The following is a 16576-nucleotide window of genomic DNA, read 5'->3' as shown; positions in this document are numbered from 1 at the left end:
TTAAGTTGATCGTCGAGACCATCGGTGCCAATGGTTTCTATGATCTACAGTGATTTGGTACTGTCACATTTTGTCCGACCCCAACAGAGTTGAGAATGTCGATAAATGTTAATCCCATTGTGTCATTTTCATTATGTATTTCAACATTGAAGTTACCAACTATTAAAGTGTTATCCACAGTAACTACTAGATCTGACTAAGGAAATTCACTAAGGAAGTCTGTGTAGGGCCCTGGGGGTCGGTATATAGTAGCAAGAGTGAAAGACAACAGAAATTGTAATTTATATTGGACAGTGTCACAGTAAGCACAATCACTTCAAAAAAATTAAACTTGGATCCTGACCTCTGAGTAACACCAAAAACATCACTGTAAATTGTAACAAAACCTCCTCTCTGACCCTTCATGCGAGTCTCATGTTTATAACAATAATCTGGAGGAGTAGACTCATTTAAACTAATATATTCATCTGATTAAATCTAGGTTTCTGTCAAACAGAGCACACCCAGACTATGATCTGTAATTATTTCATTTACAGTTCGTGCTCTGGAAGAAAGAGATCTAATGTTTAGTAATTTTATTAGATGTTTATCTTATTTTTTTTTTTGCCATTTTCTGGTTTGACATCAATAAACATTTTCTGAATGACTTTAGTGTTTGGTTGTTTGGGGAACAGACACAGTCTCTATATGATATCTAGGTAATACCGTTTCTGTGTTCTAGTTAATGTGAAGTCTCAGTGCAGCTAGCAGATGGTTGGTTAAGCCAGTCTGTCTGCTTCCTGACCTGGGCCCCGGTGAGTCAAACACTTAAACTATCAAGACTATGAGCCAAATTATTGGAAAGGAGAGCAGCACCTTCCCTCCAGACACTATTAATGCCGACATGAATAACAATCTTAGAAAATCTTCGTTTGGCATTAGCCAGCATACTTAAATTTGATCTGATGTCACAAACATTTAATAATGGTGGCTGGAGTGTCTGTATCCACGTTCCTTAACATAGAATCACCTATAACCAGGGCACTTTCAACAGCTCCACTAGCGTTCAGATTAATTTCTCTAACTCTGTAATCTTCTTCGTTAGCCTAACTAATTCCTTTCATTTATCATATGTAAATCCCTCTCTGCTGATGAATGAAGCTATAGTAAACATGTGGCATGCAGTGCAAGTAGCGATAACGTTTGTTGTATAGGTGTTGTGGTTCCTGAGCAGCAGTGGTTTTAGATTGATGCAGTAATCTGTGGAAAACATACTCTGAGGTAAAAACGGATGCACGCAGTATAAATTGTGATGCAAGTACAAAAGTGGGGAAAAAATGGATGCATGCGGTAAAATACACCTTAAAGACTAAAATGCTGACAATAGAAAAATAGAAAATGCTAAGCAGGCTAGCAGGATACTAACACAAACTTGAGCTACAGTATGTGCCAGCAGCAACAGGAATGGGAAGCAGCATCACAGAAAAACAGGAAGCAGCCTCTGAAAATGTTTCACAGCAAATAATGCGATAATTGTTATTCATTTGATTAATCAGCATATCATGTAGTTAATTTGATTAAAAAATTTAATGTACAGCCGATTCACAGCCCTGGTAGAAATATATGGACCTTACACAGCAAAAATCACAAATAAGTTTGTCCCTCTTGAATTGATTTTTGTCAATTTACTGTGTTCATTGTAGGACTGATGGACATGAAAAAGGAAAGTCAAGAGCTGAATGAAGTGGAGGAGAATCTTCAGTGTCAGAAACAGCATGATTTCACAGCTGGAGAAAAATCTTTGAGTGTCTCAAAGACAAGAGACAATTTCTCACCTAAAAAGCTTCAAAGAAGAGCGGCCAAAAATACTTTCACATGCCATCAGTGTGGAAAAGATTTCACAGATAAAGGAAAACTTAATGTACACACAAGGATTCATACTGGAGAGAAGCCTTTCTCATGTCATCACTGTGGAAAGAGTTTTTCTCAAAAAGAAAGTCTTAATGTGCACATAAGAGTTCACACTGGAGAGAAACCTTTCTCATGCGATCAATGTGGTAAGAGTTTCACACGTAAAGATAATCTTGATGTACACACAAGAGTTCACACTGGAGAAAAGCCTTTCACGTGCCATCAATGTGGTAAGAGTTTCACACGCAAAGATAATCTTGATGTACACACAAGAGTTCACACTGGAGAGAAGCCTTTCACATGCCATCAGTGTGGAAAAGGTTTCATAGATAAAAGAAACCTTAATAACCACACAAGGATTCATACCGGAGAGAGGCCTTACGCTTGCCATGAGTGTGGAAAAGGTTTCATAGATAAAAGAAAACTTAATAACCACTCGAGGATTCATACCGGAGAGAAGCCTTACATGTGCCATCTGTGTGGAAAATGTTTCATAGATAAAAGAAAACGTAATTTGCACATAAAAGATCACACTGCGGAGAAGCCTTTCACATGCCATCAGTGTTTTAAGAGTTTCACAAGTAAAGGTAATCTTGATTTACACACAAGAGTTCACACTGGAGACAAGCCTAACATGTGCCTTCAGTGCGGAAAAGGGTTCACAGATAAAGGAAAACTTAATGTACACATTAGGATTCATACCGGAGAGAAGCCATACTCATGTCATCACTGTGGAAAGAGTTTTGCTCATAAAGAAAGTCTTATTGTGCACATAAGAGTTCACACTGGAGAGAAACCTTTCTCATGCCATCAGTGTGGAAAGTGTTTCGCACGTAAAAATAATCTTGATGTACACACAAGAATTCACACTGGACAGAGGCCTTACACTTGCCATCAGTGTGGAAAAGGTTTTGTAGATAAAACAACTCTTAATAAGCACACAAGGATTCATACTGGAGAGAGACCTTACACTTGCTCTCAGTGTGGAAAAGGTTTCATAGATAAAAGAAACCTAAATAACCACACAACGATTCATACCGGAGAGAAGCCTTACACGTGCCATCTGTGTGGAAAAGGTTTCGTAGATAAAACAACTCTTAATAAGCACACAAGGATTCATACTGGAGAGAAGCCTTACACTTGCCATCAGTGTGGAAAAGGTTTTGTAGATAAAAGAAACTTTAATAAACACACAACGATTCATACTGGAGAGACGCCTTAAGGCCCCAGCACAATTACAGAGAAGTTTTTCGTTCAGAGGTAAAAAGAAGTTCAAAACTGCTGAGCAACGACATACTATTAGCGAACATTCAGACACTGGCCACGCTGCTGGGGAGGCATTAAGAGGAACATTTAAATACGAGTATGCTCAAGACTACTTATAAAACATCCAGGTGTGTAGAATATGCGGGGGACGTGTCCCCCTCACTTTCAGTAAAACCTAAGTTCGTCCCCCGAACTTTTTCACAGGGCAAATATGTTTACGTTGTCTGTATTATACATCAAATGTGTAAATATGTAAATGTAAACGTTCAAATTTACTGGTCAATCTCTTAAGAGATGAGACAACTGCTTAACCACGCACTGAATGAGCTCATCATGTAGCGTCATTTCCATGGCAACCACGTCAGTCATCTTGGCTAGATCTGCAGCCACCGGTCATTGGTCACAAACTCAATGTGGCAAAGTACTTTCCACTCATGTTTTTACTGTGACGTCAAGCAATGTAAGTTGTCATTTGGCATCTGTTCATGTTTTGATGATCTATGATATTATTATGACATGATAGCTCGAATCGGAAAGCGGAAGAAGCTTTCTTTTAATTAGGCGTACAGTTGGAACTTGCGCCTATATGCACATTTATTCATGCTTTTCATCCAACGCTGGATCACAGTGGGTGACATAACTGTGCCTGAGCATACATCATTTGCCCACTTTGACGAGCCACACACGACAATAGGGGCTGAAAATTTAAATTAGCCATATAATTGAAGTATTAATGCTGGTTTTGAGATGGCTTATAAAATTTAACGTTATCCACCCAGGAAAATTCATTTTTCTCTTGAGATTTACTGTCAAATTCTGCCCCAAAAGTGAAATGGGGTAACTACGCCAACACTGAAACTGGCTTAAAACTTCTTGATCAAATTTCAACACTTTGTTTCCTCTGAATCTTAGTTGAACCAAACCCGTCTGTCACAGGACAGATCACTAAAAAGTGGTAACCTGCAGTTGTTACCTTTAAAAGCTGTTTCTACTTGAGCAAAACCCTGAAGCTGGCTTTTTCAGTTATGGTAAATACAATTTTTGACTTCTGACAATCAAACCTGTATTTAGATAAAGCACATTTTTAGGTTAACTTTTTTTCTTCTAAAGAGTGTAAATATACCCAATTCAAATGTGTTGTTTCTGTGTTTTGCCTTTGAAGGACAGTAATGTTGTTTGTTTGACTGATTTTACCACTCTCGTAGTGCATATAAAAAGGTTTTGTCAACTGCTTTTTAAATGAAAAACAAATTATGTCTAAATCCACCTGGTTACATTAGCAACAAAAGTTTTAAGGTTAGATCAGGTAGAAACAGATTCACAATATATAATAATTAGCCTTTTTACAGTGTAAGTTGTAAGAAATCAAAAACTTTATGGTAAATTAATTTAATAAATTCCATGTGCTCCTTTTTAATTTGGCACAATATTAATTATTAAAGCAGCATAAAGTTAATTCTGGACTTTAAATAATAATATGTTTCTTATACACTTCACATCCAGTGTAAAATATTCTGTCCCCCTCACTTTTGAAATGATGGCTATGCCCCTGCAGGGGCAGTACACCTTTCAGCATACATCTGGGGGAAGTTACAAGTCAGGTGACTTAATATAATCATTTTGAATCATCTCTAACACGGTCCAGTGTAGACAGCCTCAAGCTGTTTCACCGCGTCAATGGAAGACAGGGTGTAACAATCAAAATGTTTGATGAAATAAAAATTAAGCTAAAGATAACGAATGCATGTTTTCCACAGTTCTTCCACTAAAGGAACACACACAATTTTTTTTAATTTAATAGATATTATGTATGCACACCAATACACTAATAAGAATGCTATAGTTATTTAATTTTTGTAGAAGAATAGGATACTAAAACTACTACTTTGCTCACTTGTTTGGAATCCAGGTGAATATTATTTGTTATTGTCCAGGCAAGTTCATTATTATAATGATACTGTATTATTATTATTTTGAGGATTGTTTTATACAAAAATAATATACACTCACTGAGCACTTTATTTGGGACACCTGTACACCTATTTGTTCATGTGATTTTCTAATTAGCCAATCATATAGCAGCAGTGCAATACATTAAATCATGCAGATACAGGTTAGGAGCTTCAGTTAATGTTCACATCAACCATCAGAATGGGGAAAAAATGTGATTTCAGTGATTCGACCGTGGCATAATTGTTGGTGCCAGACGGGCTGGTTTGGGTATTTCTGTAACTGCTGATCTCCTGGGATTTTCACACACAACAGTCTCTAGAATTTACTCCGAATGGTGCCAAAAACAAAAAACTTACAATGAGGGGCAGTTCTACGGACGGAAACGCCTTGTTGATGAGAGAGGTCAACAGAGAATGGCCAGACTGTTTCGAACTGACAAAGTCTACAGTAACTCGGATAACCGCTCTGTACAATTGTGGTGAGAAAAATATCTCCGAATGCTATTCTGAGATGCGGGTTGGCACTGTTTTGGCGGCACAAGGGGGACCTACACAATATTAGGCAGGTGCTTTTAATGTTGTGGCTGATCTGTGTATAGTGTGTGTGTGTATATATATATACAGGTGCATCTCAATAAATTAGAATGTCGTGGAAAAGTTCATTTATTTCAGTAATTCAACTCAAATTGTGAAACTCGTGTATTAAATAAATTCAGTGCACACAGACTGAAGTAGTTTAAGTCTCTGGTTCTTTTAATTGTGATGATTTTGGCTCACATTTAACAAAAACCCACCAATTCACTATCACAAAAAATTAGAATACATCATAAGACCATAAAAAAAAAAACATTTTTAGTGAATTGTTAGCCTTCTGGAAAGTATGTTAATTTACTGTATATGTACTCAATACTTGGTAGGGGCTCCTTTTGCTTTAATTACTGCCTCAATTCGACGTGGCATGGAGGTGATCAGTTTGTGGCACTGCTGAGGTGGCATGGAAGCCCAGGTTTCTTTGACAGTGGCCTTCAGCTCATCTGCATTTTTTTGGTCTCTTGTTTCTCATTTTCCTCTTGACAATACCCCATAGATTCTCTATGGGGTTCAGGTCTGGTGAGTTTGCTGGCCAGTCAAGCACACCAACACCATGGTCATTTAACCAACTTTTGGTGCTTTTGGCAGTGTGGGCAGGTGCCAAATCCTGCTGGAAAATGAAATCAGCATCTTTAAAAAGCTGGTCAGCAGAAGGAAGCATGAAGTGCTCCAAAATGTCTTGGTAAACGGGTGCAGTGACTTTGGTTTTCAAAAAACACAATGGACCAACACCAGCAGATGACACTGCACCCCAAATCATCACAGACTGTGGAAACTTAACACTGGACTTCAAGCAATTGGGCTATGAGCTTCTCCACCCTTCCTCCAGACTCTAGGACCTTGGTTTCCAAATGAAATACAAAACTTGCTCTCATCTGAAAAGAGGACTTTGGACCACTGGGCAACAGTCCAGTTCTTCTTCTCCTTAGCCCAGGTAAGACGCCTCTGACGTTGTCTGTGGTTCAGGAGTGGCTTAACAAGAGGAATACGACAACTGTAGCCAAATTCCTTGCCACGTCTGTGTGTGGTGGCTCTTGATGCCTTGACCCCAGCCTCAGTCCATTCCTTGTGAAGTTCACCCAAATTCTTGAATCAATTTTGCTTGACAATCATAAGGCTGCGGTTCTCTCGGTTGGTTGTGCATCTTTTTCTTCTACACTTTTTCCTTCCACTCAACTTTCTGTTAACATGCTTGGATACAGCACTCTGTGAACAGCCAGCTTCTTTGGCAATGAATGTTTGTGGCTTACCCACCTTGTGAAGGGTGTCAATGATTGTCTTCTGGACAACTGTCAGATCAGCAGTCTTCCCCATGATTGTGTAGCCTAGTGAACCAAACTGAGAGACCATTTTGAAGGCTCAGGAAACCTTTGCAGGTGTTTTGAGTTGATTAGCTGATTGGCATGTCACCATATTCTAATTTGTTGAGATAGTGAATTGGTGGGTTTTTGTTAAATGTGAGCCAAAATCATCACAATTAAAAGAACCAAAGACTTAAACTACTTTAGTCTGTGTGCACTGAATTTATTTAATACACGAGTTTCACAATTTGAGTTGAATTACTGAAATAAATGAACTTTTCCACGACATTCTAATTTATTGAGATGCACCTGTATATATATATATATATATATATATATATATATATATATATATATATATATATATATATATAATTTTTTGAAATGTTTTAGAAATACGTGTTCTTATTTGAATCTTAAGTTTGCAACTCACCTTACTCCACCTTGTGCCATCATGGCATTGATGGGCCCTGGTTTTACACCCTGACAGACAAAATAAAGTTATTTTCGAGGAACTAAATTAAAGCTGAAACTGTAAACACTCAAAACAATTGTCAAAATTTTGATGTTTAACATTTACCGTTGTTCGTGGTTTATGCCAGCGTTGCTGTTTCAGTGCAGCTAAACACAAGGGGCATGACTGGCATATTAAGCTGAGAATAATGAGCAGTTTGAAAAAGAACTGCTACTGTGTGGTTGCACAAAGCAGAAAAATTCCTTGTATGTGTAAACATACTTGGCAATAAAGGTCATTCTAATTCTGATTCTGAGCAGTATCTGCCACACATGAGCACTTGCTATGTGTTACCACCACCGGTGAAGAATCCTTAAATCTAACCTCAGAATACATACAATTATGACAAATAAAACATATACATCCTGGCAATAAAACCAATGTTAGTATATTAGTAGAACAATAACTTGAAGGGCTTTGCTGGAGTAGCCCACTGTATATCTACTAACCTATGACAAGGATTTATGTGATATGCTAAAATAATATTCTTAATCCTAAATATGGACCACATTTCAGTTTGAATTGAAAGTTACTCTGCAAAACCCCTAAGTTCATGTTAGTTGTATAAGTGTTAGAACAAAAAACAATCTGCCTGAACATGTTGAACAATCTGAACATGAAGATCTGAACATGACTGAACGTGAAAACTGAACAGTTTTGAACCTAATACCCTAGTTTTCCTGCATACTATTAAACTGTGGCAGCTCATTCTTCCTCATTGATCTGTGACACAAGGCTCTAACACTGAATTCACCAGACAACCTGTGTCTATTTGTTACTGGATAACAATAACACATAGCGTTAGCAGCAACTTGTGTATTAATTAGCCAATTAATAAGTCGCCAGCCTGAGAATTGTTTTCTTACCTTCTTAGCTATGTACAGTGCATCCGGAAAGTATTCACAGCGCTTTACTTTTTCCACATTTTGTTATGTTACAGCCTTATTCCAAAATGGATTAAATTCATTATTTTCCTCAAAATTCTACAAACAATACCCCATAATGACAACGTGAAAGAAGTTTGAAATCTTTGCAAATTTATTAAAAATAAAAAACAAAACAAATCACATGTACATAAGTATTCACAGCCTTTGCTCAATACTTTGTTGAAGCACCTTTGGCACCAATTACAGCATCAAGTCTTTTTGAGTATGATGCTACAAGCTTGGCACACCTATTTTTGGGCAGTTTTTCCCATTCTTCTTTGCAGGACCTCTCAAGCTCCATCAGGTTGGATGGGGAGCATCGGTGCACAGCCATTTTCAGATCTCTCCAGAGATGTTCAATCAGGTTCAAGTCTGGGCTCTGGCTGGGCCATTCAAGGACATTCACAGAGTTGTCCTGGAGCCACTCCTTTGTTATCTTGGCTGTGTGCTTAGGGTCGTTGTCCTGTTGGAAAATGAACCTTCGCCCCAGTCTGAGGTCCAGAGCGCTCTGGAGCAGGTTTTCATCAAGGATGTCTCTGTACATTGCTGCATTCATCTTTCCCTCGATCCTGACTAGTCTCCCAGTCCCTGCCGCTGAAAAACATCCCCACAGCATGATGCTGCCACCACCATGCTTCACTGTAGGGATGGTATTGGCCAGGTGATGAGCGGTGCCTGGTTTCCTCCAGACATGACACTTGCCATTCAGGCCAAAGAGTTCAATCTTTGTTTCTCATGGTCTGAGAGTCCTTCAGGTGCCTTTTGGCAAACTCCAGGCAGGCTGTCATGTGCCTTTTTCCATCTAGCCACTCTACCATACAGGCCTGATTGGTGGAGTGCTGCAGAGATGGTTGTTCTTCTGGAAGGTTCTCCTTTCTCCACAGAGAAACGCTGGATCTCTGTCAGAGTGACCATCGGGTTCTTGGTCACCTCCCTGACTAAGGCCCTTCTCCCCCAATCGCTCAGTTTGGCCGGGCGGCCAGCTCTAGGAAGAGTCCTGGTGGTTCCAAACTTCTTCCATTTACGGATGATGGAGGCCACTGTGCTCATTGGGACCTTCAGTGCTGCAGAAATTTTTCTGTACCCTTCCCCAGATCTGTGCCTCGATACAATCCTGTCTTGGAGGTCTACAGACAATTCCTTGGACTTCTTGGCTTGGTTTGTGCTCTGACATGCACTGTTAACTGTGGACCTTATATAGACAGGTGTGTGCCTTTCCAAATCATGTCCAATCAACTGAATTTACCACAGGTGGACTCCAATCAAGTTGTAGAAACATCTCAAGGATGATCAGTGGAAACAGGATGCACCTGAGCTCAATTTTGAGTGTCATGGCAAAGGCTGTGAATACTTGTACATGTGATTTTTTTTTTATTTTTTATTTTTAATAAATTTGCAAAGATTTCAAACAAACTTCTTTCACGTTGTCATTATGGGGTTTGTTTGTAGAATTTTGAGGAAAATAATGAATTTAATCCATTTTAGAATAAGGCTGTAACATAACAAAATGTGGAAAAAGTGAAGCGCTGTGAATACTTTCTGGATGCACTGTATATAGCCTTTTATTAATCCTTTCGCATGTATGATCAAACCGGTGATTACACTAGGCTGGGCTCAGACACATACAATCAAACTGGTGCAATCTGCATCAGTGCTGCTGTTTACAAGCAAAAGAGGGACTGAAGCGGTTTTCATAATTAACCAGCTGCTCAAATAGTCACTCAGAAACACGTAGCTGTGGAGTCTGATACCAAGCAGGAGGGGAGCTGGATCCGGCCAGTTCTGGTGACCTCTGGATAGGAGTCCCGAGGTTGAGACATGAAAACAAATAGAATAACATTAGTGTAGATGCCATTCATTTTGTTTTTTCTTTTGCAGAGTTATAAACCATGATCAGTGTTTCTGGTTCCAGCAGACCTAACTAAAGCAGCCTAATTGTGTGGTGAAGAATAAATTAGGTGTATGCCTAGCTAAATAGATGAGTATTTAGTCTAGACTTAAACTCAGTGAGTGTGTCTGCATCCCGAAACAAACAACACAGCAGAGCTGGCGAAGCATGATGGAATACCCGGCACCGATTGCAGCGTGGAGATGGAGAGTGTGTTCGTAGGTCTGTGTGCATTGTGGTAGTGTGGAGCACAGATCCGCGAGGAATCCTGATCATTCCCATGGAGACGATCAGGGTTCCCTTGTAAACGCTGATTCCGTGAGTCAGTGGCACCTGAAACATATGGAGAGAACGTAAGCACAAATTTGGGAAGGGGAATGAAATGAGCTGCCTTCGAAAACTGGTCCATCACGGTCATAACGACCAAGTAGCCATGGAATAGGAAAAGACAAGTGACAAAATCCATAGCTATGTGGGACCAGGGTCTCGAAGGGACTGACAGTGGTTGGAGGAGCCCAGCCAGAGTCTGACTGGAAGTCTTGCTAGACGCACAAACAGGGCAAGTGGACACGAACAGGCAAATGTCCTGTGCTAGCGAAGGCCACCAGAATCGCTGTCTAATGAGCGGCTGGGTACGAGCAGCCCCTGGGTGGCAGGTGACGTTGGATGAGTGGCCCCACCGGAGGATGTGTGTCTGGACCGAATGCGGAGCAAATAACAGACCCGTTGGGCACTCGGTGGGTGAGGTGGCATTGCACAGCGTGGAGCGGACTTTAGCCTCCATGTCCCAGGACACCATGCCCACCACCCGAGAGGTCGAGACAGGGTATCAATCTTAACGTCTTTCAAGCCCAGACAATATGACAGAACAAAGTTAAAGCGCTTAAAATATAGTGCCCAATGAGCCTGTCTGGAATTTAGGTGCTTTGCCCCATGAATATATTCCAGATTTTTATGGTTGGTCCAGACCACGAAAGGTACCCCTGAACCCTCTAACCAGTGGCGCCGTTCCGCCAAGGCCAATCAGACAGCCAACAATTCTCTTTTACTGACATCATAATTCCATTCTTCTGGGGTGAGGCAGTGTGAGAAAAAGGCACACAGATGTGCCTTCCCATCCGAGGAAGAGTGCTGCATCAGAACAGCTCCGACACCAGCCTCTGACGCATCGACCTCCACCATGAACATGATGGGCAGGAGTGTTAAGAATAGGGGCGGTAGTAAACCTCTTTCTTAATTTAGAAAATGCTGCTTATGCCCACGGGGACCAGCAAAACTCAGTACAGGTGGAGGTGAGATCCGTCAGAAACGGCAATAAAAATGAGCAATCGAAGACTGCTCTGACCTTAACCGCTGCTCAGCGCACTCCCTCGGATGAGACAATGAACCCCAGGAACGAAACTGATTGCACATGAAAAGCACACTTCTCCACCTTAACGAAGAGCCGATTCTCTAGCAGTCGCTGAAGCACCAGCCTGATGTGTTGGACATGGTCCTAGATATTCTGGGAGAAGTTCAGAATATCATCTAAGTAGACAAACACTAATTGGTCAATTTGACCAATCTGAAAGACATGTCAGAATATTCAATGTGCCCCCTACGGGTGTTAAAGGCTGTCTTCCACTCATCCCCTTCCCCGATCCGTACAAGGTGATAAGTGTTGCGTAGGTCTAACTTCGTAAAGACGGACACCTCCCTGCAAGAGTTCGAAGGATGAAGACATCAATGGCAAGGGATAACGATTCTTCACCATGATGTTATTCAGCCCCCGATAATCTATGCTAGGTCTAAGCGAACCATCCTTCTTCTCCACTAAGAAGAACCTCGCCCCTGCAGGAGAAGAGGAAGGACGGATGAGACCAGCTGCAAGAGAATCATTAATGTATTTATTCATGGCCTCCCTCTAAGGAGCAGAGAGCGACTGAACACCGCCCTCAGATAATGGTATGCCACAGGTACTCCGGATAAATCCACCGGTTCATCCTGAAACGAAACACAAGACTGGACAGGAGAAACAGCAGAGTTAAGACAATGGGACAGACAATAAGGACTCCAGGCAAGAACAGAATTGGTTAACCAGTCAATGTGAGGACTGTGCATTACCAACCTTGGGTGCCCTAACACAAGCAGTGCAGTGGGAGACTCGACCAGGAGGAAGGATAGCCGATCCGAATGGTTACCGGAGATGAGGGTAAGCAGTTTGGTGGAATGAGTGATGATAGCAGGGGCGTGCCGCTGATGGAGCGAGGAGTTAATAATATTAAGAAGAGGTTCTGAGATTACAGGGAATACCTCTTTTAAGTGCTTGGTTGGTATTGGATCTAACATATATGTTGTGGCTTTTGATGTTTCGATAAGTTTTGTTAGCTCTTCATGACCTGTGACAGCGAAGGATTGAAGTTGCACGTGAGGAAAATTATGAGACACTGTTTTTTGAGATACTGTGACAGTTGATTGCATAATTCCAATTTTATTTCTGATTATTTCAATTTTGTTAGTAAAGAAATTCATGAAGTCATTACTCTTGTGCTGCAATGGAATATCTGGTTCTATTGAGGCTTTATTCCTAACCAATTTAGCCACAGTACTGAATAAACATCTAGGATTGTTGTGGTTATTTTCTATGAGTTTGCTAAAATATGCTGACCTGGCAGCTTTTAATGCCTGTCTGTAGCTTGGTGCCATGGTGCAGGGCTTTTTTCTTTCATTTTCTGTAATTTCATCAAGTTTTTCTTCTTTGGGGTTTACTGAATGTTTGCAATAGATCTGGAAGATTATTAGTGAAGCTATATTTAGTGGTCTAAAGAATAGTTCTACCTGAACGATAGCATGGTGTAGATTGAGTAACATTAGCTGATTGCAGCATACAAGAGACGAGGTAATGATCTGAGATGTCATCGCTCTGCAGTAGAATTTCAATAGCATCGACATCAACTCCATATGACAGAATTAAATCTAGCATATGATTATGGTGATGAGTTGGTCCTGTTACATTTTGTCTGACTCCAAAAGAGTTGAGAATATCGATAAATGCTAATCCCAATGTGTCATTTTCATTATCTATGTGAATGTTGAAGTCACCAACAATTAAAGCTCTATCTACAGTAACTACAAGATCTGATAAAAAAATTTCAAATTCACAATCAGAATAAGGCCCGGGTGATCTATATACTGTAGCAAGGGTAAAAATAAATTTTTTTTATTTATATATATATCTGACAGTGTCATATTAAGCATTATTAGTCCAAAAGACTTAAATTTATATCCTGTCCTCTGAGTAACACCAAAAACTTCACTGTAAATTGTAGCAACACCTCCTCCTCGACCCTTCAGATGAGGCTCATGTTTATAACAGTAACCTGGGGGAGTAGATTCATTTAAACTAATATATTCATCCAGTTTAAGCCAGGTTTAACAACAGCAAAGGACCTTGTGAAGATGCTGGAGGAAACAGGTAGACAAGTATCTATATCCACAGTAAAGGATATAGCTGCTCAAAACCACCAGAAAAATGGCAGACTACAGTTTGCAAGTGCACATGGGGACAAATATCTTACTTTTTGGAGAAATGTCCTCTGGTCTATTGAAAGAAAAATGGAACTGTTTTTCCATAATGGCCATTGTTATGTTTGGAGGAAGAACACCATCCCAACTGTGAAGCATAGGGGTGACATCATCATGTTATGGGGGTGCTTTGCTGCAGGAGGGACTGGTGCACTTCACAAAATAGATGGCATCATGAGGAAGGAAAATTATGTGGATATATTGAAGCAACATCTCAAGACATCAGCCAGGAAGTTAATGCTTGGTCATAAATGGGTCTTTCAAATTAACAATTACCCCAAGTATACACTGGCAGCCAAAAGTTTGGAATAATGTACAGATTTTGCTGTTTCGGAAGGAAATTGGTACTTTAATTCACTAAAGTGGCATTCAACTGATCATAAAGTATAGTCAGGACATTACTGACGTAAGAAACAGCACCATCACTATTTGAAAAGTCATTTTTGATCAAATCTAGACAGGCCCCATTTCCAGCAGCCATCACTCCAACACCTTACCCTTGAGTAATCATGCTTAATTGCTAATTTGGTACTAGAAAATCACTTGCCATTATATCAAACACAGCTGAAAGCTATTTGGTTTGTTAAATGAAGCTTAACATAGTCTTTGTGTTTGTTTTTGAGCTGCCACAGTATGCAATAGACTGGCATGTCTTAAGGTCAATATTAGGTCAAAAATGGCAACAACAAACAAAAGAAAAAAAAAGAAACAGCTTTCTCTAGAAGCTTGTCAGTCAATCATTGTTTTGAGGAATGAAGGCTATACAATGCTTGAAATTGCCAAAAAACTGAAGATTTCATACAAAGGTGTACACTACAGTCTTCAAAGACAAAGGACAGAAAGAGATGTGGAAGGCCAGATTTACAACTAAACAAGAGGATAAGTACATCAGAGTCTCTAGTTTGAGAAATAGATGCCTCACATGTCCTCAGCTGGCAGCTTCATTGAATTCTACCTGCTCAACAGCAGTCTTATGTACAACAGTAAAGAGAAGACTCGGGTGCAGGCCTTATGGGAAGAATTGCAAAGAAAAAGCCACTTTTGGAACAGAAAAACAAAAAGAAAAGGTTAGAGTGGACAAAGAATCACAGACATTGGACAACAGATAATTAAACAACTAAAATTTGGGTTTGAACTGTTAGACTGGAAGTACTCGCCCCGGCAGGCCGATCATAGCCCAATAATTCAGTCAACCACAGTGCTTCCTTTTAGTGACTTTAATCATTTCTAGATGGCTCAGATGTACAGATGAAGTACTGGTAGGATGAACAATGATATAGGGATGTGTGGTCTGTACAAAATAAAGATTAAATAATAGTTACAATGCTATTCAACTGGAACAACAATACAGATTTCAAGTGCCAATACAAGAATGAATAACACTATCAGTAAGCAAATATATTACTGCAATCAGTGTATTGCCAATCTGAATAGCCATTTTGACATCTGACTAAGCCATTTAACATAAAACATCATCAGTTCACATAGAGTGGTAATTAACACCAGATATCTAACACACAAGACAATTAGAAAATTAAATAATGTGCAAACACTATTATCAATATTATCAATGCAATCGTCTGTTCTAACAACTCACGTGTAACCAAACGTGCATGCAATAAGCACACGGCAAATGCTCTCACACACTCGAACATAATTACCATAAACTCACGTAGATGCAAGTTTACAACATGCAACTGAATCATAATTGTGTATTAAGGATGGAAAACTCACTTTATAAGATGCACGCACACATATAACTTTCCAAACTTGTTTTTGCTTGCACGTTCTCTCACACTCTCTTGCTGCATTATTCGAAATGTATGAAGTAAAGTCTTAAAGGAGCCGTAACACGCAAGCCTTTTATACAGCCGCCCCCAAATTGTTTCCACAATCTCACAGAGGGTGTCAAGTTCTTTCCTGTCATCTTCTGGGATTGGGGGTAGAACCACAAGTCGAGCAACAGGTCTAGTATAAATCTTTCCTTGAACTTGGACTTCGACTGACCTCACTTGGGAGTCTTGACTGGAGTGTACTTTGACAACCTTTCCAACAGACCAATGTACCCTTCTTCTGATACCAACTGGGCACCAATGGTTGCAGATAGGGCCATTTTAATGGACCTGATTTCCCTCTCCCACACCCCTCCAAAGTGTGGTGCTGCAGGAGGATTAAAATGGAATGCTATCTTCTGTTTTGCAAGTCGTTGCTGAAGATCAGATGACATATACTTGAACGCCTCACTTAGTTCCCGTTCCCCTCCACAGAAATTTGTTCCTTGATCCAATAGTATTTCGGCAGGAGAACCTCTACATGCGATGAACCTCCAAAGTGACATCAGGAAAGAATCCGTGTCCAAACTGTGGAGAAGTTCAATGTGTACAGCTTTTCTCCACTCGTCAACCAATCTTTACAAGGGTCCAAAACAATCAATCCCAGTAGAATGGAAGGCTGGCTTGTAGAGACGCAACTGGCTGAAGGAAGGTCTGCCATTTTTGGGATGGTAGGCTTGGCCCTCAGGCACTGGTATTCTGTACAAGCATGCTGTAGGCTGTGGATGGCCCATCTACCTCTTAAAACCCAGAGTTGTCGTCTTATCTCTGCAAACACTCGGTCAGGGCCTGGATGGCAGAGTCTCTTATCATATTCTTGGTGAAGTAACTTCACCGCTGGATGTCTGGAAT

At 40.2% G+C, this 16576-nt stretch overlaps 1 protein-coding gene across 3 annotated transcripts in view; it reads left to right on the top strand.

The window, feature by feature from the left end:
- Nucleotides 1-3940, top strand: part of LOC127418589 (gastrula zinc finger protein XlCGF26.1-like) — a 64564-nt gene extending 60624 nt beyond the window's left edge. For all 3 annotated transcript variants that reach the window (XM_051659222.1, XM_051659220.1, XM_051659219.1), the window contains one exon: nucleotides 1683-3940. In XM_051659222.1, the coding sequence (XP_051515182.1) occupies nucleotides 1688-3112 (1425 nt within the window). In that variant the 5' untranslated portion in view covers nucleotides 1683-1687 and the 3' untranslated portion in view covers nucleotides 3113-3940. The remainder of the gene's footprint in view (nucleotides 1-1682) is intronic.
- Nucleotides 3941-16576: the final 12636 nt, after the last annotated feature.

The sequence above is a fragment of the Myxocyprinus asiaticus genome, chromosome 28, assembly GCF_019703515.2.
Source record: "Myxocyprinus asiaticus isolate MX2 ecotype Aquarium Trade chromosome 28, UBuf_Myxa_2, whole genome shotgun sequence".
In the NCBI taxonomy this organism is placed as follows: domain Eukaryota; kingdom Metazoa; phylum Chordata; class Actinopteri; order Cypriniformes; family Catostomidae; genus Myxocyprinus; species Myxocyprinus asiaticus.
This window is presented reverse-complemented; position numbering and strand designations above follow the sequence as displayed.